At 31.5% G+C, this 25,016-nt stretch overlaps 2 protein-coding genes across 3 annotated transcripts in view; one reads left to right on the top strand and one right to left on the bottom strand.

Annotated features, from left to right (window-relative positions):
• LOC113521907 (uncharacterized) overlaps positions 1 to 23,492 on the bottom strand; it is a 35,001-nt gene extending 11,509 nt beyond the window's left edge. The window contains exons 1-7 of the mRNA XM_026907569.3: positions 23,109 to 23,492; positions 21,643 to 21,811; positions 20,760 to 20,900; positions 17,810 to 18,013; positions 16,820 to 17,059; positions 15,540 to 15,867; positions 757 to 890 (exon numbers count right to left, since the gene is read on the bottom strand). Of these exons, the coding sequence (XP_026763370.1) occupies positions 757 to 890; positions 15,540 to 15,867; positions 16,820 to 17,059; positions 17,810 to 18,013; positions 20,760 to 20,900; positions 21,643 to 21,811; positions 23,109 to 23,305 (1,413 nt within the window). The 5' untranslated portion in view covers positions 23,306 to 23,492. The remainder of the gene's footprint in view (positions 1 to 756; positions 891 to 15,539; positions 15,868 to 16,819; positions 17,060 to 17,809; positions 18,014 to 20,759; positions 20,901 to 21,642; positions 21,812 to 23,108) is intronic.
• Positions 23,493 to 24,037: 545 nt separating this feature from the next.
• The window catches only part of LOC113521583 (uncharacterized), a 45,877-nt gene continuing 44,898 nt past the window's right edge, over positions 24,038 to 25,016 (top strand). For both annotated transcript variants that reach the window (XM_052899910.1, XM_031909820.2), the window contains exon 1: positions 24,038 to 24,269. The gene's annotated coding sequence lies outside the window, so the exon portion shown is untranslated. The remainder of the gene's footprint in view (positions 24,270 to 25,016) is intronic.

Raw genomic sequence — 25,016 nt, 5'->3', positions numbered from 1 at the left:
TCCCCATAGTCCCTCTGAAAACAATCATGGTGAATTCTAGGTCTATTCATTACAATAGACTAACTGACTTGCAGCGGGCAGTATATATAGTTCACGAAGGCTGGGTTACCATTCCATTATTATACATTTAAAAACACACCCATTAAAGATCCAATATTTAAAAGCTTATAATTAATAACTATAGACAATACCGTTTTTGGGCTGGGAATGCATCAATATGGTATTTTTTTTTTTATACTACATAGAATGGCAAACAAGCTGACGGCCCACCTGATGGAAAGTGGTAACTGTCGCCTATAGACATGAGCAGTACCATGGACATAATAGAGTATACTGTTTCGCCCATGATACCCCCCATGCGTTACCATTCCTGAGGACTCAGGTGTTATTCCTCTGTACCCAGTAAATTCACGCCATATCCCACCCTTCAAACCGAAACACAGTTATGCAAACACAACTGCTTCATGGTTGAAACACGAATGGGACAGGGTACCCAAGCAATCGACTTTTGTACAAAGTCTCCCTCTGGTAATAGTAATCTGGTATAGTAATTGAATATTGACCACTAGGATCTGTGTCATCATAAGAGGCTACAACTTACATTTGAGTGATATAATATTTCATAGATAATGGCAAATATAGGCATTTCAAATAAAAAAAAAAGAATTTCATTAATACCTCTCAAATAAGCTTGTTTTATTCAATTTTAACATTACCTAACCTTACTGAAAAAACCTTTTATATAAAAATACTAACCTTTTTAATCCAATTAGATACATCAGGTACTTCTGACAATTTCTGGCTTTTTACAACTGAATCCAATACATAAGGTAACATATCTTGAAATGTTTCCTTTTCTTTTTTTGACTGAGATACTGATACATTAGTCGCTGTTCTGACATGGTTGAACTGTTGAAAAGATCTGTAATTAAAAAAAAAAAGCATTAGTGCTTACAATAATTAACAACACCATGGATTTCATAGAATATACTGTCATCCCTGGTATTCTTTATAAGTATGCTACTTAAGAAATAGGGAACAGAGTTTTTGCCAAAATCTATTAATATAAAACAACTCCTAAAGTTAAGAATAGTCATCTAAGAATTTATTTCTTTAGCTCCAATAGTTGAGGTATTTGCTCTTATTGTCCTGTCTTCAATATTAAGCCTGCACATAATATAAAAAGCACTTTTTATTAAATACAAAACAAAAAAAATATTTTTATACAATTGAAATAAACAATATCTTTTCTATTAATTTAGATAAATTGTTATTAATTATTAATTTAGATATTGTTTATTAATTACAATTTATTACTTATTAGATAATAAGTAATAAATTGTAATTAATAAACAGTAACACAAATAATAAAATAATAAACAATTCATTCATTCATAAAAAAAATTGTTACGTTTAATTTAGCCTAAACCAGCATAGATATGAAAATGCCATTGGTTTGGTAATTACATATTTAAAGTTTTATGGATATATTTAACTGTATTTTTTTATTAATACATAAATGCATTTTGTATTAAAAACAATTTCAAAAAATTAATAATTACAAGTAAATATACCTGGATCTTACAAAGAAAATAGACCTGAGATAAATGTTACATTTACTACTGTTGTTCAAAATCATGTTGACAAAAGAATTTCTTTTGGTGCTTTTTTTATTCAGAGAATAATCAGGTTATCTGGCAATGTCATCATGTTTTGTTTGCAGGCATTCAAATGTAAATTATTAAACAACATTTATCAGTTGCTTATTATGTATTTATTCTTAGCATTACAATCTTATGTCGTTAATCACACAATATGTAAATTACTTCAGCTATTATTATAATAAATATGTATAAAATTCTAAGAAAGTTAAGCATTAAAATTGTTATTTATGAAAGGCCCAAATTTTGTTACTTACCTAAAAGAACCTGTATTTTTAATGTAAGAATTACAGGATTTATTAAATAGCAATCTAAGTATACACATAGCATTCATGGTTTTAGTAAATTTGTTTCAACTTTCACTAAAGAATGCACATAAAAATTTTGTAGTATTATGCAAATAATTTCTCTTTAGAAAACGTACTGATTTTAAGCTCGAGTTCGGGAATCACAGCGCAAACTTTAAAGATTTCAGATATTCCAACAAATACAAACTTTATAATGAGCTCGGAGGATTAACTATTTTAAATTTATATCAGAAATGAAAAGTTTTACTAAGGAATCAAAAGACATTATTTTCTTTTGACTTCCGTCCGCCGATTCTGAGCATTTTAGAGATGCCATGTACATCGATGTATTGTATATACTCGATGTATAGTAACGAGCAACGTTTTGATCGATTTATTATTAAAACTTTAATATCGAATATATATCGATGTATTTTATTCTATGCATCAAATAACCAAACTGAGATGAGTGTCTAGGAGTACGATTAACGTCGACCACTGCCACTAAACTAAAAAGTTTCCAGAGACTGGCTTGTTCTTCTATCAGCGGCTGCATGAAAACAACTCTAACAATAGCAATAGAGGTTGCCTTCAACATAATACCCCTAAATCTGCACATACAGCAGAAAGCGGACTTAGCTGCTATCCGACTAATGCATCTCGATCTATGGTATATATAACCACAACATCTTCATAATTATATTTTGAACCAGGCAATCAAGTACGAACCATTGATTGCGGCTCCGTGTGATAAGACTCATATACATTATATATTCAATTATCGATTACAAATGAAAGAAGAGGAAAAGGACCGATCTGGAGTACATGAATTACGCATATATACTGTTGGCTCCAAAACTGAGAACGGTTCAGCAGCCGAAGTCTTTTCCCTAAATCTTAATATAAACATACCCATATCGTTTGGAGAAAACAGCTCAATGACCGAGGCTGCTGTAGCTGTACATAAGCTAGGAATAAATGACATTGGCTTTAGATTACTATCTGATAGCGCAGCGGTACTAAAAGCATTATGAAATAACAAGACAAATAACAATTTAATAATCGAATGTCACCGGACACTGGATAAGATATCTTTTAATAATCGAGTTATCCTCCAGTGGATAAGGGAGTACAGTGGATCTTATGGTAACTATTTCTTTTGTTTCTTGAACGATTCCTCTTCCGTTCTCGCAATTTAGAAAATGGATGCATCAAATACAAGGTGACTCAAAAGAAAGTTCACATTTAAAAATCGATAAAAAATTAAACAAGGAGTTTATTAAAAAAAAATGTTTATTACATATTAAAATACACTTTTTGAGAATTTATTTATTGAAAATGATATCGTCCAAGTGTAAACCGTTGCTCCTGGATATCAATTTGCCAGGAAAGATTTCACGAACTCGTGGTAAAGACCTGTTAGACGTGTGTGAAGTTGCTCCGTCCTGCTGGAACCATGTTCTTTGGTTATAACCAGGAAAGTTTTGCAGTTCAGGCATGAAGAAGTTGTCTAACATCTCCACATAACGGTCCGAGTTCATTGTAACTGTGCGTCCCCTTTCATCTTCAAAAAAGTAAGGGCCGATAATCCCTCTGACCATATGGGCTGCACATTTGCACATTCTGGTGTTTGTGTTTTGGATTAGTTGCACTCCAGTATCGGCAATTTTGTTTGTTTACATGTCCATTGAGATGGAAATTAGCTTCAACCTAAAAGAATATGTTAGTAAACGTTGAAAAGCGCTCAATCATTTGATTTACGAAGTCAAACCTCTGCCTAGCATTCTGAGGCTCTAATTCTTACACTGATTAAATTTTGTAGGGGTGCAGCTTTAAATTTTTTGTGTGAAATGCGTAATAACGACGATCTATGCACGTTTAAAGCATCAGCACGCTTCCGAATCAAAAGGTTTGGGTTGTTACGAACTGATTGAGAAACACTGTCTATGTTTTCGACCGTTCTGAAAGATCTTGGACGTCCGGATTTTGATATTCCAGCGTTGAACCGGTCTCTTCAAAGTTTTTGAGCCATTTATCAATGAGTTTAGGGCTCAGCACATCATTTAAATATCGAATATTGCAAAATTTTCTACGCGCTATAGTTGCTGAATTACCTTTTTTGTAAAACTCGCGTACGCATAACGCACGGTCCGCTCCTGAGAAACGCTCCATAGCGACTAAATTCCCAAAAGCTAGGCTACCGAATGACATACCCCCCGTGCCCCTCAGAATAGTTGCGTTCACGCAATAACCAAAAAAAATGTCACCTTTCTTTAACAGATACACAGAGACACCCAGTATTAATTAACATACAAAACCAAAATGGATACAGGCTATTGATTGCAGACAATCAAAATATACTGTACCAACGTTAATTAAACGATTATCAAAACGTTTATTATATCTAGATAGGAGAAACTTTAAAATAATAACGGGCCATTACCTATTAAACAAACATTTATACACACGCTTCTGTGCTTTTGGGAAGAGCTGGGCTGGCTGTACTAGTCACGACTCATACGCACAATGGCCCAAATGAGAGGTTAAGTACAAAAAAGTGAGTCCAATTTATATTATATTACATTATGTACGCCCAACAAAGTCTGACGACTCTCATTTTATTCGAATGTCGTATCGAAAATTATTTAAGGTTAAGTATAAGTAAATTTTTAGTTTTACATAGAATTGAAAAAAAAAATATTGGAATTTATAAAGAATAAGCTATGTTTACTGTGTGATTGTATATTTCAATAAATATTTTCCTTTGTTAAGTACAAAGGAAAATATTTATTGAAATATTTTCCTTTGTACTTATCTCGGTTTATCTCGGTTTCCATAAGGCTTAAACATGTTCACTGCGGAAAACAACGATGTCTTTAAAATATCGATGTAATTTTCAATACATCATATTAATATCGATGCGACGAATTGATTCATTAATCGAATAAATTCAATGTCTATTTTAAATGGCATCTCTAGAGCATTTCTATTACGTGTTTTGTTTGTCTGTCAATATCAAGTAATTAATCTGTTGAAAATGTCAAATGTGTCAGTGTCAGCTCAGATTGTCAATGTCATAATCAGCAGAAGAATCAGATTAGTAACGCAGAATAAAATACCCAGAATATGATCATCTTCCTACCCTTATCCCAGAATATAATATAGGTAGAATATACTTGACAAGACAACTACACGAAACAAGGTATGTTTGTTGCGTATGCTATTACTGATTCGACACGTACATGCAGCGTTTCTTGTTTTTAGGTTAGAATAATTCGTTTTTTTAATGGATGATAACGGAATGGTTATCCCACCTACGCTAAAGGTGTATACAACCAATGAAAAATAATAGATAGATAAGGAGGAAAAGACAGGTCAGTATGCCCACTATGATGAATACACTTGGAATTCTGCATGATGGTTTCCAGGGGAACCACGTGGAGATTGACTGGATAGGGAATATTGCTAGCAATGGGACTGGTAGTTCCCCTTCCCTTCTACCCGTCGTGGAGTTTAGACGTGTGCACTTTGATTTTCAATATCATATTTTAAATAATCTATTAAAATATCTACCTCGAAAAATTTGTTCAAGTACCAGGAAGACATAAACGAACAGTGTTCTTCAAGCGAAAGAAGAGTACATTATAATTGAATTATAAAAGTGAGTAAGACAAACATATTTCATTCGATACTCAAATCTATAGACAGCACGAAAGAGTCATTTTTAAGGAAATAATTGCAGAAATGTCACCTGTTGCGTTTGACTTACGCCCCTCCCACTAACTAGAGTGTGCGAAACAAATATACGTAAATAAAAGAAACAACAATATTTTTTATCAACCTCTGCCTGAAGTACAATTGTGCCTAACTATAATTAATAAGCGCGCGCGCTGATTAAAAATAGGCCTAGACTGCAATACAAACATTGTATAACATGTCTTGTCGACGAACTCCTCCAGAAAAAACTACCCACACACTTTCAAAACCAACTATTATGACCCAAGAATCTGATACAGCATCAGACTGGGTATCTGAACCAGACAACAGTCTAAAGTATAATACTCAACGGCCTAAACGTAAACACGGCGACACAACCTTGGCTGAAATTAAAGATATGTTAGCCGACGTAAAGCTACAACAAACTAACCAAACTAAAAAATTTGATGAGGAAATGGGCAAAATGTTACAACAGAATAATGAAATCAAGCAATCTATCCAGTACATGTCTGAAAAACATGAAGATATTTTAAACCAATTGCGCCAGGTGAAAACTGAAAATACTGTATTTAAGAAACAAATTAAATTATTAGAACAAAAGGTAGAATCTCTTGAGAGAAACTCCAAAGCCACATTTTTAGAAATAAAAAACGTCCCACAAAATCTAGAGGAGAATAAGTCCACGCTAGTTGTATTGACCCAAAATATCGGTCAGGTCCTCGATGTTCCGGTGCTGGAGACGGATATACTCAACATATATAGAACAAAAAAAATACCAAATAAAATTAGTCCAATAATTATCGAATTTACAACCACTAGCATTAAAGAAAAAATTATCGAAGCGTCTAAATCATTCAATAAAACTAAAGCATCGAAGCTAAACACATCGCACTTAAAGCTTAAAGGACAACCAACACCTGTATATATATCCGAATGTCTCACCGCTTACGGAAGACGTTTATATTTTTTAGCAAGAGAATGTGTAAAAAAGTATCAATACCCAGGTTGTTGGACTACGAAGGGAAAAGTATACGTGCGCACGGGAAAAGGATTACCAGCAGTACATATTACCTGCGAGGAAGATATTATCAATTTAAAACAGGAATGACTAATGTCCTTATTGCTGTTGTTACAATTTTTAATTAGTTTTTTACGTCAATGCATGTTTGAATATTTTTATTACCTATACACATTTTTTCACACACATTATATACATTTTCTACAAATATACATAAACATATATTTCACAAAAAATAGGCACCATTCTTTTATTATTAAGCTTTCAACGAATATGCACTATATACAAATATACAGATATATACAAATATACACATATATACAAATATACACATATATACAAATATACATATATATACAAATACGCACATATATACAAATACAAATATACCTTTTTTACATTTATACATTGCATAAAATGTGGCATTTGAAAAAATACCTTTTTAAAACTGTATTTTATAAAAACATATTTAGTTTAAATACCTTATGTATAAACCCATGCCTAACTAAACAATTACATCAAAATTATTATAATCTAAAACACAAATCTAAGTTCTATAACGTAGTAGTTATGTTATCTCGGCTAAATAAATCATACACTTGTCAATTTTTTAAACTGATCAATGTTTATGTTACGTTGTTCTGTTTTACAAAATACTGGTACTATAAAAAATATTTTTGTTCACAAACATTCATGAATATGACTCATAATTTTTCACTTGTTTACAAAATTCAATACCATGGATGATTTGTTGGAAGATATTGATCAGTTTAATATTACTGTACCAATAACATGTCGTCCTGAAGAATGCACCTCTCACCTAATATATCCTAGGAATTTCTTAACAGTTTTGCAACAAAATATTCGCAGTATTAATCGAAATTTTGATGAAATAATTATACTACTCACTAGACTAAAATTTAAAAGCGATATTGTTGTTTTATCTGAATGCTGGCTGTCGAATGTGACCAACCTACCCGTATTACCAGAATACAATACGTACAAAACCAATGACAATTACAATCAAAATGATGGGGTTGTATTGTATATAAAAACTAGCTTGACTCATACAGTACAAGAGCCCAATCTATCGGATGCAAACTGTTTAATTGCTAAAATTGGGGAAGATACTGCTGTACTTGCGATATATAGACCACCTAGTTTTAGTAACTTGGAAATTTTTTTGGCATCTTTACATAACTTACTCGGAACTTTGACCTATTATAAAAATATTATCCTGGTTGGAGATATTAATATTGATATATTGACGATCAATTCTTACTCTTCATCATACCTAGACATTCTACCATTTCATGGTCTTCTTCCCGTTATAAATACTCCAACAAGGATCAACACATGCCTTGATCATGTGATATTAAAAACAAAATTAAAATCGCATACATTTACACTTAACACAACTATCACAGATCATCTATCCATTTTATTTTGTATTGAAACCAAAGTAACAAAAACTAAACCAACTAATAACATAATAAAATCTAAACTTAATGTAGAAAAATTTATATCAGAATGTAAAAACTATAATTTTGACATAATATACAAAGAAAAAGACTTAAATACAGCTACTTTAAAATTTATTGATATTTTAGCAACAATGATTGCTAATAATTCAGTAAAAACATTAGCATCTAGAAATAACAGACTACTAAAACCATGGATAACTACAGGTATACTTAGATGTATTAGAACAAGAGATAGGATGCATAAGAGGTTAAAATTTAATCCAAACAACAATACACTAATGGTTACATATAAAAGATACAGAAATTTTTGTAATAACTTATTAAAACGTATAAAAAAACAATATGAAAGAGAACAACTTATGATGTATAAAAATGATTCTAAAAAATTATGGACTACTATTAAAAAAATAACTAACATTAACACTGCTAAAATTCCACCGCTGGAACTTCTAAAAACCGAAAATAGACCAGACATTGCAGTTAACAATATTAATAAATATTTCACAAATATAGGAAAGCAATTAGCAGATAAAATTCCACCTACCATCCCTTATTTTGCCTGTGAAGCTGAACCTTCTGTAAACTCCTTTGTTCTGTTGCCAACTGATATTGAAGAAGTTCAATCTACTATTAAACAATTAAAACGTAATTGCTCTCCTGGGTGGGATATGATTTCTACTGAGGTTTTATATGCTATTTCTGATACGGTATCTCCTGTTATTACAGATCTAATAAATCGATGCTTCGATTCAGGAATTTTTCCGGATGCCTTAAAAAAAGCTGTGGTCCATCCTATATATAAAGCGGGTGACAGAGGTTGTGTCAATAACTATAGACCGATTGCTATATTGTCAACATTATCTAAGGTATTTGAGCGAATCGTAAATTCAAGATTAGTTAAATTTCTAGAAAAATATAAATTACTCTCAAAAGCACAATATGGTTTTAGACCAGGACTTTCTACAGATGATGCAATCAATGATTTTGTAAATTACCTTGTTGATAAAATTGATACTAAAAAGAAATGTTTGACAATATTTATTGACCTTGCCAAGGCATTTGATACGGTCTCTGCCACAAAAGTTATTAATAAACTGAACAATTTGGGTATTAGAGGTACGACACTTAAACTAATAACTGACTACCTTAGAAATAGAACACAGTGCATTAAAATAGGAAACTTTGTGAGTAGTGACTTACCTATAGAATTTGGTGTGCCGCAGGGTAGCATTATGGGCCCAACGTTGTTCCTTTGCTATATAAATGAATTGTGTCAACTTAATTTGAGAAATTGTAGGATAGCGTCATATGCAGATGATACCACTCTCATTTTTTGCAGACTCATGGGAAGAACTATTTGAACTTGCACAAAGTGGATTTAATAAAGTATCTCATTGGCTTATGAGTAATTCTCTTACTTTAAATGAAGATAAAACTAAATATATTATTTTTTCAATGTATAAATGCGCTAAAATGTACAATAATAATTACTCTATTCGCGCACACAAATGTAACTTTCCTCCAATATCAGATTGCAATTGCCCCAAAATTAACACAACACAACACATAAAATATCTAGGTGTTATAATAGATGCAAATTTAACATTTGAAAAGCACATTGATTCTGTTTCACATAGGGTGCGTAAACTTGTCTATATCTTTAAACAACTTCGAAATGTCGCAGACGAGAAAACTATAAAATTGGTATACGATGCATTAGCAAGATCTGTCTTAACCTACTGTATTAGTACATGGGGTGGCTGTGCAAAAACTAAATTGATAACACTAGAAAGAGCTCAAAGATTAATATTGAAGGTAATGCTGCATAAACCTCGTCTTTTTCCTACTATAAAACTTTATGAAGACGCAGAGAGGCTTACTGTACGACAGCTGTATATATTACAAATAGTCTTGCGCAAACATTGCTCTCTATCATATGAAAAAATAATTAGCGTCAGCAACACAAGAAGACACTTCCAAGTCTGTGAATCAGTAAATGTTAAGACCTCATTTGCGCAGAGATTTTACCAATTCCGCAGTGGAATCGTATATAACAGGATAAACAAATTATTAAACATCTTTAAATATAGTAAAAATGAATGTAAACATATTGTAACAAATTGGCTATTAAAACAAACCTATAACGATACGGAAAAAGTAATAGAAGTAATAAAATTATAATAGTGTATAACAGCGTTATCTACGCTTAAGTACATAATTAATTAAAACAATAGAAAAGGAAGGGTATAATAAAACAAAATAAAACATATATGATATTTTTATTTGTAATTCGAATACAACACATACCTAATATAACACATACACACACACACACACACACACACACACACACACACACACACACACACACACACACACACACACACACACACGCACACACGCACACGCACACACACACACACACACACACACACACACACACACACACACACACACACACACACACACACAGGAGCGCGCGTGCGCGCTCGCACCTCTTTGTTCTAATATTAAATCATATTTATTTTTACTCCACGCAACTACCTTTTACTTTGAATTGTCAATACTTTATATGGGGGGGGACCTGGTGTCTAAGATACAAGTTACGACTTAGTTTAGGCTCCAGATCTCCCACAAATTATGATACTTTTATTTTGTATAAAGTAAAATGTAATATTATTATACATTGTAATTTGTGGAGATGAATAAACTAATTTTTATTATTATTATTTTATTATTAGTTCGTGTTACTAACAATCCCTTCTCCATGGAATATTCTGTTTTTTTTTGGATAGGTGAAAATGGTGTAGTTACCCCGCCTGTGCTAACGGGATACGCTGGCCGAGCACCAGCGAAAGATGATAGATGAGAATAAAAACAGGCCAGTTAGCCCATCATGATGAATTCATCAGGAATTAATCATGATAATTTCCAGGAAGAACTGCGAGGAGGTCGACCTGCTTGAGTATATTGCTAGCAATGGAATTCTCAGTCTCCATTACTAACAATCCCTTTCCCCCCAAATATTCTGGTTTACGTTGGCTTATTCAGTGCTACAAATCGAAGGCTGTACCACATAATGCTCATAAAGAAAGATACTAGGAAGTAAGTGTTGAGATAAGAACCCTACAAGCAAGCGAAGCTTGTCTACGTAGGGCTCCTCGCGCGTGTAATATATACGTGTTGGAATAATTCTGTTTACGCTGGCTTGCTCCGAGCCACAAATTGAGGGCTATGCAGCATACATCTGTTTTATTAAAAATTGCACTGTACAGTGTGAAAAACAATAATAAAAAAATATGTTTCTTAACTATAACAAAGACCCTACTAGATAAATATTATGTGACTATTTTTTTTTTAGATTTTTTAGCTGTAGATTTAGATTTGAAAGTAGACACACTTAAATATTCATAGATTTATTCCCTTATTTATAGAAACTGAAACTTTTTGCAATTATAATTTAATTAGATATTAGTGGGTATTAACGTTAGATTATAGTATTAACGTGTTTTGTTATTTTCATTCAAATTGGTCGTTAATGTGTACAAATAATACAGGCGGGGATACCACAGTATTTTATTTTAACTTCATTAAAAAAAAATTACCTAATCTGATTAATTTGCCGAAATATGTTTAAATTTTATTAAACTGACTTGATTTAAATGAACTAAGTTTAGTTCAGTTTGGCTAAAATAGACCTAAATTGGTCAAACTTATTTTTTTTATAAATATCTTTAGAAAATACCTAGACTGATACAGTCATATACTTAAATATAAATATTTTTATTGTGCGGCGGATCGAATACTGGACTATAGGAAGATGAAACGATGTGAAATCACTAGATTGTCGAGGCTTCATGATTCTTTTAAAGTACATGTTTTTGAAGTGTATATGGTACATATTTTATTGTATTTAATTCTTTGGAAGAATTTCACTAAAAATATTATTAGAAGAAACTAGCTATTTTACGCACCTTTGTCCGTGAGAATTGGTATAAAAATTGTCTTATGTATGAAGTTGGAATATAGACAAATTTCATTCAAATCCACACAGCTACTTAAGCAAGATTGAATATCAAAGATACTGCTGTGAATATTGTGTTATGTCTTCTGGGTATAATATCTATTCTATGGCTTTACGGTGTACGTTTGTATATTCATGTACGAGCAATCATTTAATGCACAGTACAGTGTGCAAGAAAAATAATGTAAAAAAGTAAAATATATCTTTCTTTAATTGTCCCAAAGACTTCACAAAGTAATTATACAATAGTGTTTGAATAGTTGACTATTTAGTTTTATTATTATACGGTGATCGAATACCCGAACATCAAGGTGAAGTAATGTGAAAACCGTTATACCATTTAGGGTTTTATAATGATTTTATTTAAAGTGCATGTTTTTCAACAGTAATAATTTTCTTATAAGAATTTAATTATAAAATATTCTTGTAAAAATCTAGCTATTTTCCTCGGCTTCATCTACGTGAATAACTATCTAATGTATTAAGATATACAAATTTTATATAAATCCGTTAAACTATTTAAGCTTGATTAAATAATAAACCTTAACAAACATACTGCTACGTATACTGCGTGATTGAGTATAAATAACTATATATGCCGGGATGTGTATCGTCGTGTGGTCCCGGTGTAGAATAGGTCAAATTACACACAATACACATTACAGACAAAAATAACGCAAATCAAAAATTCAAAATCGAAAATACAATTTGAACGAACGACACCCATGGGTAGGAAACCTCCCTTTTTCTCGTGTTTTAATATCTTCCATACCACAGGTAGATTTTTACTTTTATATACGACTAACGATTTTGATTTCATCCTTTGTAATATTATTAAAATAATAATAAAAGCTGTGATATATTTATATATAGTTATAATTATTATATACATATATTTATTAAATAAACCTATATAAATATACTCTTCAGGTGTGTATGAAATAGTGTTCATTTTATTTATTTTCTGAAAGACTAACGATGTAAATCCAACAAAAACTATGCGAATCAATTCTATAAACTGTCGGATATGATGCAAAATTAAAAAATTACAAAAATATATCACTCTTTGGTCAAAATTGCAATATGTCGCTGTTCCGCGCTTAATTACTTGCTGTAGGGCTATTGTGAAAAAATCGGCGTCGTTCAAAGCATTTGTAGCAAATCCTCCACTTAGATGTTACTAATTTAAGGGTCTACAAATTATAAATTACAATTGTAGGTAGGCTAGTTTTAAATTGTAGACTTCTGCACGCAAATTAGACATACTTTTTAGAAAAGCACGTATTTTTATGCAATTTAGAATGGCAAAAAAGACAGATTAAATCAAGCTAATGGCTCACCTGATGGAAAGTGATAACCGTCGCCTATAGAGGTAAGCAGTAGAGTAGTATTTTTGGAATGGATACCAGATCAATACCAACACTATCGGTATAAGTTGTGGGGAGGTGGCATCAGTAAGGGATGAAGCAGATCAGTTGGCCTATCCTAAAAAAATTAACTACGATACTTTCCAAAGGAAAAGCTTGGAGATCGACCTACGAGTATTTTTTTATGGGTGAAAATGGTATGGTATCCCCGCCTGCGCTAACGGGGTACGCTGGCGGAGCACCAGTGAAGGGTGATAGATGAGAATGAAAACAGGTCAGTTAGCACATCATGATGAATTCATAAAGAATTAACCATGATAATTTCCAGGGAGAACCGTGAGAAGGTCGACCTGGTTGGGTATATTGCTAGCAATGGGATTCTCAGTCTCCATTACTAACAATCCCTTTCCCCCGACCTACGAGTATTAGGGTATTACAAAGATTATAGTTATTATTGATCACTCCAACTACCAAAATGGGAAAAGGATACAAGTAGGTAACTTTTTCTCGTATCGAGTTGCCTAATTATGAAACAAACTCCCTTCTCATATACAAAAGAGTCCTTCTATTACCTGTTTCAAGAAAAAGTTGAAATTGCATTTTCTTTCCCTTGAGTCGTACTATTAACTTTTCATTTTTCAAATTGAATTGTCAAATTTTGAAGTAAACTAAATTTCTAATGTAGGTAGTGTATTCATTTATTTTAACATTTATTATATAAGCTAGGTATTTTATTTATTTATAGTATAAGTATTTATGTATTAGTCTTATATATATTAATATTTCATTTAACTGTTTATTTGTATTTTGGTTTATGTATAATCAATACATATGTGCACTTTAGCTGCCAGCTAACGACATGCTTTCCAACTGTATTGGGTTGACTGGAAGAGACATCTGTCAGAGATAAATTTACTCTTGTTTACAATATTAATAAATGCAATAATAATTACAATATTAATATTACCAGAGGGAAACTTTGTACAAAAGTCGTTTGCTTGGGTACCTCTATACCATTCGTGTTTCAACCGTAAAGTTGTGTTTGCATTGCTGTTTCGGTGGTATATGGCGTGAATTTACAGAATATAGAGGAATAACACCCGAGTCCTCAGAAATGACAACGCAGGGGGGGGGTATCATGGGCGAAACAGTATACTCTGTTATGTCCATTTTACTGCTCATGTCTATAGGCGACAGTTACTACTTTCCATCAAGTGGACCGTCAGCTTGTTTGCCATTCTGTTGTATAAAAAAAAAATGCATTTACAATGTAATTTGCAAGTGCAATAAAGAATATACACATGAATTTATTTTAGTATAGGTTTTCTTCCTCTGCAACATCGTAGAAAAGTTATCCGGCTATTCCTATTGATCAGAAAGTTTTAGAGATTCCATTAATTAAAACACAATATTATCAATCACTTTTTTTTATTTCAGTACTAGACAGTATTTCCTGATGTAAGTAAGAAGGTTGTACCTAACTTATATAATAAAAAGATATTATTTTAAGTAGGTAATATTACATTATCTAGTCTAGGCTGTATGAGTAATCCTTAATTAATATATTTTTTTGCAAGTAGACAAAATAAGATAAATGCATTTTGAGTTCAGAGGTAAGTAATTATTTTAATATATGAATCTTTACTAATATTATAAATGTGAAATTTTTTTTTTACCTTCTGGCGCTTTAATGGCCTAGTTTATCGTCATGAACTTTGGATATACCCGTATTTTTTGGCATGGAAAATATAGGGCCTACTATTTATTTCGGTGAATCAACGTATCTCGGTTACGCGGACAAAGTCGCGAGTAAAATTTAGTATGTATATAATTTTAAAACAGATTTGCAGAGGATAACCATAATAATAAACGCATTTTACATTTAATAAATCCAAATAAAAAGTGGTTACATTTATATTAAAATTAATTATAAGCTACTTAATCTAACCTTAAAATTAATAAACAACAGTTCAATTAATACTTCGTCGGAAGATGTTATCTAATATTTTGAAGAATAAATCGTGTGGCAATCCTCTTGTGACTTGTTGGATTTGTGTCCTAAGGAGATCATATGTGGCTTCTTCATATACTGAGTATGTGTGAGGGAGCTGAAGTTCTTCATACAAATCTTTGATTCTGGCAACATCCTCTGGTTTGTCGCTACCATAAGATTCTTCCATAATTTGCTTTTGGGCGGGTGTAGCTCTCTGTAGTGCTACTACAGCTAGCCATGTGCATTTACCATCCTGTATGTCAGTACCATTCTTGCCTATGACAGCTGGATCTCCGAAGCAGTCAAGGAAATCGTCCTAAAAACAGAATATTTCGAAATTAATTAATCTTGTTTTAGAAACCATGGGGAACAACGCCACTATAGAATTTAGCAGTACATGTAAGGTCTTGATAAGATATTAAAGTTTTCAATATTATACGCGATAGTAACTACTTTTTATCAAGGGGTGATCAGCTTCTTTGCATTTTGAAACTTTATGAAAAGTATTATAGCATTCATTTATTAGGTAGTGATCGATGTTTAGAGAGCGTAATCTTTATTTGGTGGTAATTAGAAAGCATAAAGACGTTGATAGCTTACATGGTTTTTTTTATAAATTTGGAGCTCGTCTCCTCTTAGCAAGATATGGTAAAATCTCTTTAAGAAATTTCATGTGAAATTAATTAACTTAAAATAATCAAATTTATTTAAAATTTTCAATGTGGATTATTTTGCGTCATTTGTTCATTTCAGTGAAATAAAAGGACATCTTCTAATCTGTTCTATAATACAGATATATATTTTTGTGGCTTATATAAATAAATAAATAAATTCACTACAGGAAGACTCTGTACAGAAGTCGTCTGCTCGGGTATCTCTGTTCCATTCGTGTCTCTGTTGTGCATTAGTTGTGTTTGCATGGCTGTATTTTGTTTAAAGGGCAAGATAACACCTTGCATGCAACGCATGAAGGGTATTAAGGGCGATACAGTATACTTTGTTATGTCCATGGTACTGTTCTTGTCTATAGGTAACGGTTTTCACTTTCCTAGACTACATGCAGGGGTTCTTAGAGTTGGCAGCGTCTTCAAAAAGGGCTTAAGAAGGTCTATTAAGGGTCAACACCCTGGTGTTGCAGCGGCACCTTAACCGTTTACTATCAGACGGACTGTATGCTTGTTTGGTACCATAACAGTATAAAATATAATATGTTTTACTTATTTGGAATATTGTTTCCGACTTTATGATAGTAAATATGATTTTCTCACCTGTATTTGGAAGAACTCGCCCATTTCTAATAAAATGGCTTTAGCTTGTCTATGAGTTTCAGGATCGTTGACGCCGGTCATTAGCAGACTCAGAGTGACTGGCATTTGGAAAGTGTAATAAGATGTCTTGTATTTTGTAATCGCTTCATATTTGTCCATTGTGAATTGTGATAAGTCCGGCTTATCGGTTTTTGACATTGATTTTTCTAAATATTGGCCGGTGGAACATTTAAGCAGCATCTGTAAATATAAGCATAAAAAATTGTTTTTTGTTTTATGTAGTAATGTAAATATCATGCGTACAGAAGCTTTTTATTCCTATTAACAAAATAAGGTAGTATTATTTTCTGTAATTTATATTTTTGCCATTGCTAGCAACAATTAGGCATAGGTGAAAAAATGATTTAATTTCTTCCATTAAAAAAAATAACGGAAAAAATCTTTATTTTTTTTCTTTAAATCGTTATCATTATTTTAAGAATTTACAATTTATGTATAAGAAGATTTCATTTGAGTAGAAATGTATTAACAATAAATTTCGACGCTTGGTACGTACAACTCCTACAAAGAGTTATATAAATTACGGATGAAATAATTTTCTCCTTAGTTTTGAAGAACTAATAGTAACTTATGACTAGGTTGTATGGACCATGCTCTTTGCATGCTCAATTTTGAACGAATTTTAATACAATAATATAATTATTTTAAGGGAGTGTTCTCCAAATGAAACTAAAGTATTTATTTAAAAGAAAGTAAATTTAAAAAGGACATACAATGAACACCACCATGGTGTATTAACGTCATGTTAGTTGAGAGGCTCAACTAACATGACATTCATTGGTAGAATACCCCTATAAAAGGATGCTAATAATTCGATTTAATGATTCTGTATATAACTACTAACGATTAACAACTTTGATCAGGATATGAACTTTGAAGATTGTATTAAAAGGGATAGCGGATGTTTTTAGTTGCTATAGAAAAAATTACCTCATTGAAGGTCTCCAATACATTCTTGTAATAAGGCTTAGTGCTGAAGTATTTTTTAAGAGTGGAGTACATTGCAGTTTGAACCAGAATTGCATCGTTGATACCACCAAGACCAACATCGGGGCGACGGTGCCAACATGGTGTACCACGGCGCATATCCGTGCCCTCCATTATGTCATTTAACAGGAGATGGTGTGTGTGGAACTGAAATTAAAAGAAATTATTTATATTACATATATAGACATGTTTAGTAGACAAAACAATTGTGTATACATGAATATAATCTTGATATTTTCTAAATCTGTATAAGTTTTTACTAATTTAAAAATTGTTTAAAACAAATTGAAACTTGTTAAATATTTATGGGGTATTTAAAAAAAAATTGAAGTCAAGTCAAGTCCTATTAGGCAAGGTATTAAAATAGAAAAAGTATGTCTTCTAAGATTTTGTTCCTCAAATAAAAATCGACTTTAATCATGATAAATGATGAAAATCAAAACAAGAGACAAAAATAGGACCATATAGACCTCGATTGCAAAAAATCCAATTTAGTTTCTCATTAGTGAAGATATAGAGATATAAAAAAAATGTATATATAAAAACCTCTTTCTTTTTTTAAGTCAGTTATGACTTTAAACAACAATCGGAGATTTTAATGTTCAATAAAAAGATATATAACAACTTCCTGGATGAAGTAATAGGTAAGTATTGCTTCTTATGCCTATATATGTAGGTACGTAGGTATACATGTGTGAAATTAAATAAAGAATGGACCAGTTTTATAGTTAGCTTGGATAAACAAAGTTTCAATGCCACTGTTCATACAAGTAAGTATTTGCCTTATAAAAAACTTTGCTTTTGTTGCCATTCTAATAGACATTGTTACTTGAGAAACAAACTTAAGTTTTATTTACAATTTATTTACGGTAGGTATTTATCACTACAGTAAATAGTATAAGTATTATAAGTATTATTATATAATGTTATCATATTTTGAATCCAAAATAGTGCGCAGTTTAGTGAGGCCACATTTTGTTTTCCCCTGTATTTATGACTATACGATTTAGGTACATAATAATAATAATATATTACTATATTATTGTATAGTGTAATTATACCAAAAAGAATATTTTAACAATGCTCTGATGATGTTTATACAATTCGATTAGATTTTATCTCGGTGATTTTGTCATGATTGAAATGTTGTTTATTTTTGTCTAGTTTTAATTTAGACAGTATTATTTGTAATATTGGCATAACGTAAGATTTCGTATCCCGTATTTTTATTTTTATCTAAACTGTTATTCTTACAGGACAGAATATTAACAGGTAGATATGTCATACCTTTTTTTTTGTATGTTTCTTTTTACTACTACGACCATAGTCCCCTATCGTAATGACCATTTTTTTTATATATTTATTTTTTCTGTTCGTGATTAAAAAGCTTAATACTACCTTTTGCCAATATACCAACGACTAGCGATCTGGCCTAGCTTCGCACGGGTCGATAGAATTTTCGGAAATATTGTATAGTTTATGTTATTTTCTGACAATGTAGCTTTCTATAGGTGAAAGATTTTTTAACATCGGTTGAATAGTATTGAGTTTATTCATTACAAACAAACAATAAAAAATTTCCTTTGTATAATATTTATATATTATAGATTTCAACCAATCAAACGTAATAAAATTTTAATAAATTTCTTATTGTTGTATAAATTTCAAGGATGTAATAGATATGTATATTACGTATAGTAAACCTTGAAAAACAATGTTTTTTCTCATAAACAATGGTTGACCTAAATGAAATTGACATAAATGAAAACAATGCTTATACCTATGGGTACCTTAAAAAATATTAACATAACACTTATGTATACAAAACTAATACTACAACTGGTAGCACCAAATATTTTTTGGTGTTACTGTGTTTTACTGTTTACAATTTTGCAATGAACAGCTTTTAACATAAACAAGTCTACTGGATTTCTAAATGGAATGAACCCGTTTTTTTTAATAGTTATATGTAAGTACGTACTTATAATGATTTTTTCAATTTCTTCTTCTTTATTATTGTAACAACAATCGACGTACCCACAGTATATTTCTATGAACTTAGAACATACCTGACCTTTTTATTTCATTTCCAAGTATGATACAATATCTAGTCATATTCATTGACTACCTGAGCGTCCCGATTGCAGATAGTTTTTTTTTTGGATGACAATAGAATAGTAAGCCCGCTTGCGTTAACGGTGTACGCTGGCGGGGATCAGTGGCCAGTGAGGGATGATAGATGAGAAGAGAAGGCAGATTAGCTCACCGTGAATAATACACCAGGAATTCAGCACGATTTGTATTAACATTATTTAGTTTGGATATTTGTTAGGTTGTATTATATGATTGTACGCTCTTATGCATAAATGGGTAAAGAATTTGATTGAAATTGGCAGCGTTGCTAGATTATTGTATGGGGAAAATGAAGAACAAATTAGTTTTAGGAAAGATTTTGGAAAAATGGATCTGTTGTAGAAATGTTTTGGTTTACTCAAAAAAAAATTTTTTAATTATTATCATGTAACATTTTAGGATATTTAGTTGTCAATTTTAGTATTTGAGAAATGTACGAGTATAATGCAGATAAGTATAATAGTTGAAGTCATTACATTTTTATTATTATTTCGGCGGTTTTTATTAAAGTTACCGTAATGTAGTAATAAACATCGAAAATAAAAACATCCCCATTTTGGTGACCTTATTTTGGTTTATCAAAAATCACAAGGTCACGAAAATTGCAACCTTATTTTAGATAAAAATAGTATTGGCCCTGAATATTGGTACACTGCTATTGCTTTACGTATTTTTATGCGATTCCTTCACCAATTCTAAACGAATATTGTCATAAAAAATATCAGCACAATATTGAATCTTAAATTATGCATCATCTTACCATTTCTGTGCACCATCCCATTATGTTGGCCAAACGTATATTCTCTGGTGTGAGGTTTTCAGGTTTCTCGAGCATTTTGTAAGCGAGCACGGTGGCAAGGCCTCGATTCTTTTTTCCGTTAGGAACATTGTATTGTAATAGCTGTAACAACAATGTATTCACTTAGCACATTTCTTAATGTTAAACAAGTAAGTACATAAAAGGATAGAATGTCTGAATTTTCGTTTAGGCATGAATAAAAAAGTATATATTGATTTAGTTTTTTTTTATTGTAATATATGATGTTTGTCTATTTTTTAATTATTATTAATATGGGCTTCGTTTCTCGGTATGGGAACAACATACTATTTATTCGGTCGATACCCATTAATATATTATTGACCGAGATGAGGAAGTAGGTATGTATTTAAGTAGTTAGGTTTATATTGTTTATTTATATTTTTAATACTCGTAAGACGATAAGTAGTACATCTGTAATAATCGAACTCAAAAACTTGTCTATTTTTATATCCATTTTCCCATTGCAAATTCCTATTGTGGTTTTAACTTGATGAAGTCCATGTAAGCGACACATCGCTATACCTATATTTTTTAATCAATAGAGACAATAAACATTTCAATATTTAATTAACACCGGCATAGATAACTTTCCAGTTAGCCTTGAACAAGGGAATCAAAAATTCCTAACAGACAGAACTATCAAAAGATGTTTGTTGTTTGTTTACATTATTAATATATTAAAAATAAAGATAAAATTTTAATATTTAGATTCTTATAATATCTAATACGGAAATATACAAACAACAAAACGTATAAGCTTTAACAAGTTCAATTGATTGTATTGTTTGTAACAATAAACAGACAGAAGCGACAAAGAACGTACCTTAGCCAACCACTTGGTGGCTTCTGGCACATCAATGTGCTTGCCTGTCTCCGTAAGATCCCTCACGATGTCCGGGAAGCAAGCCATGAACTCCCGAGACTGGTCCTTGGAGACGGACAGTCCACGGGTCGCCATTGGCATTTCTTGAGGAGTCAGGCTTGACAGGAATCTATAGATTAAAAAAGTTTTGTTTTCTCCAACCCAGACACAGCAATAGAATAAATTGTATTTACAATTTTTGATAAAAATGTTTTTCAATATTTATTTAATTGATGTAAAAAGAAGGCCTATTAAGTTTATTTAGTTTTGTATTAAGATAATCTATAGATACTAAAAAAAGTCGAAGTCGAGTTTTCAGTCAATAATAATAATAATATTTTTGTTACTTTTAATTCCAATCACTATAAATATAAATAATTCAGTTGGATACTTGTTTGTTGGTAGGTATGTAGACACAGACTATTACTCAAAATAAAGGACTCGGCGAAAGTGTGTTTCTCGTCTGATAATGTCTTGGTGCAACTTTCTAAAATTAATTAGTAAGATTATCTACATATATAAGTACCTACATATATGAGTACCTAAAACGTATGCAGTAATTGTTTATACTTATGAAAATTTATGATTTAAAAATATAGTTAATAATGAATAATTTACTAAAAGAGAAAAAATATTGTTTAATATTATTTATGAAATTACTAGTTTTAACGTGAAAGTTTAGATATTTGGGTATTTGTTACATGATCCTGCAGAAATAGCTGGATGGATTTAAATGAAATTTGGTCCATTGATAAACAAAAATAATTACATTAAAACATTTAAGGCAGGTACTTTTTAGCTTTAGTTTCTTTTCATCGTGAAGTTATTATGCTGTACTAAATGTTATTACAATTACATTTTTATCCATTAAAAAATAACTACCTAATATGCTGTACCTACCATAATGCCTTTTATTACCTAATGAACCAGTTTAATTTATTATTACTTAATTGTACTTATCTAATAATATTAGATTCCAAATATATATCAGTAATTAATAAATTATAAAGAGATTAAGAAGTATGTATTGCTTAAAGTATGGACTTCATTGTATTGAATTTACAGAGAGTTGTTTAAACACCGCATGTTAAGTAATTTGTAAACATAGGAATGTTTAGAGGGGGCCAGGTAGGCTGTGCCTGTCCCAAAATCGTTTGGTGCTCACTTCACACACAGATGCGGGTGAACACTTCGTAAAAACATATCTAAGAGTACATTATGCACGTTTTTTAAAAGGCCAGTACCTCCCTAGAAAATAATAATAAATATCGACGAAATGGTATACGAAATGATAAAAACTACGTAATTTTGACACTGTGCATGTTGTTTATCATCGGTAAGAGTTTGTATGCATATTATTATTAGACGACATGGCTTCCAACGTTACGCAAAGTGTAGTGTCGTCCCGGTTACTCGGGTTCACTGACCTGTGATATTTTTGCAACTTCAGCAACTTCTTAGGAAGTCCCGTTTCTTCATTTGGCTGGGGCTTGGTCACCGTCTGGTCTAGTCTCGGAGCCATCGCGTCCGAGTTAGTAACGCTGACAGTCATGCTGATCTGCCGGCGGATCTCCTTTTGATAAATCTGCAATAACTTCTCCAAAGTTTTCTTTGTCGCAAACATATTGAAATTCTTGTTCTTTTTAAATCTCTACTTTAAAAATACTCCGAGATTACATATAGTTATTAAAAATATTTTAGAAAATTAATTACTGAAATATAACAACACGATTGCCTTATCGCAAGTATTCACCGTCTGATCACAACGAGTTCGTATGACCGACTGGTTCTTTGTTGTTTTGTCTTCTTGCCCGTTCCAGTGCTACTCAAAAAAGGCAATAGTGATGTTTGTAATGTTTACGTTCGTATTATCGACATCGAAATATTATTTTTTGTACATTTTTTTTTCAGTAATTACGTACTTATAGTAATAACTCTGATTACTCGTTAGCAGTTTTATTTCCAAAGTAAGTTTGGAATAGACTTATACTTTTAACATAAAGAGACAATGCATTTGTAATGATTATTTGAGGACTAATTTATAATCTTTTTGGCATTTGAAATTATTTGCTAATTCACATTGAAACGATTTAAATATTATGATTTTAATTTTCAACTTGATCAAACATCAGCGTCTAATAATATCGAACTATATTTTCAGATATCCAATTTTTGCCCTAAATATATTATAGAGAAGCATTTTCTTACTCAACCATAAATTGTAGATAGCTAAATCATGCTAAAAATATTAGATATTCTAATAATTTTATGTCGAATATTAGACTGTTTATAGTTTATTTTTTATAATTCTAATTTACTTTATCGACATCGTTTATTTCCGCATTAATATCGATGCGCACGCAACAAAACAAACCGGCTGGTCCCCTCCATGCGGTGCGCCACGAGGGCGACGTCACGTAGGCACCCGGCAAGCGAGTGATCACAGTATCGAGACACCAACAAGGGCCGTGGCGCATGTGCCTAGTAATACGCGGCTTCATTTAGTTGCCCAGTGTCCGTGACCCACACATACATGTATTTCACTAAAGTTGAATTCTATGATCAACAAACTAGGTACATTCAAAAAGGTAAAAGCTTAAAAATCCTATATATGAATACTGGACTAAAAAATGCACAACAACATGCAAAATACAAAAAAATTGAATTCTGGTTTCACAAAGAAATGTAGGAGGTAGAGTTTTTTGTAACTCGCATTACGCGCGCGTTGTTGTCTTTCGTTTTGAAGAATAAGTTGCCAATGCAATTTTTCAAACAAATAGCGACATATCTTTGTTTACAAACTAAAGTTTTTAAAAGAGTATTAAATTTGCATACTGTTTTCTTTAATCTTTATAAATCATGATTCCATAATCACTATTATTTTCCATCAGTGGGCTGTCTCCTCATTTGCCACATTTAATAGTTTAAAGTAGGTATACAAAGCGAAAACTGAACTTTACCATGATCAGATAGATCATGTACAGTCTGAAGAATACAAGATCGACGTGTATGCGTAAGACGACTAATGAAAGTTCATAAGTCGTCTTAGACATACACAAATAAATAAAGCCCTTTTATGTAAGTGGATGAAGGGACCTTATTTGTTGTGTTGGTATGCAGAGATAAAGTCCTTTTGAATTTATTTTATACGCACTCTTATTTGTAATGGATATAACCTGAAGATAAGTAAATAGCCTTTAGAATTTTAATCATCGTATTGTAAGGAGATTCGTTGAAGAGAAACTACTACTAGCTACATGATAGATACTTCAAAGTCCACTATTAAATATTTTTTTATGATAATTTTTATAGTTTATTCTAAGATAATTTAAACT

Source organism: Galleria mellonella, unplaced genomic scaffold, assembly GCF_026898425.1.
Source record: "Galleria mellonella isolate WM207_F2 unplaced genomic scaffold, CSIRO_AGI_GalMel_v1 utg63, whole genome shotgun sequence".
NCBI classification, from domain to species: domain Eukaryota; kingdom Metazoa; phylum Arthropoda; class Insecta; order Lepidoptera; family Pyralidae; genus Galleria; species Galleria mellonella.
The sequence above is the reverse complement of the archived record's forward strand: the minus strand, read 5'-3'. Positions and strand labels throughout refer to the sequence as shown.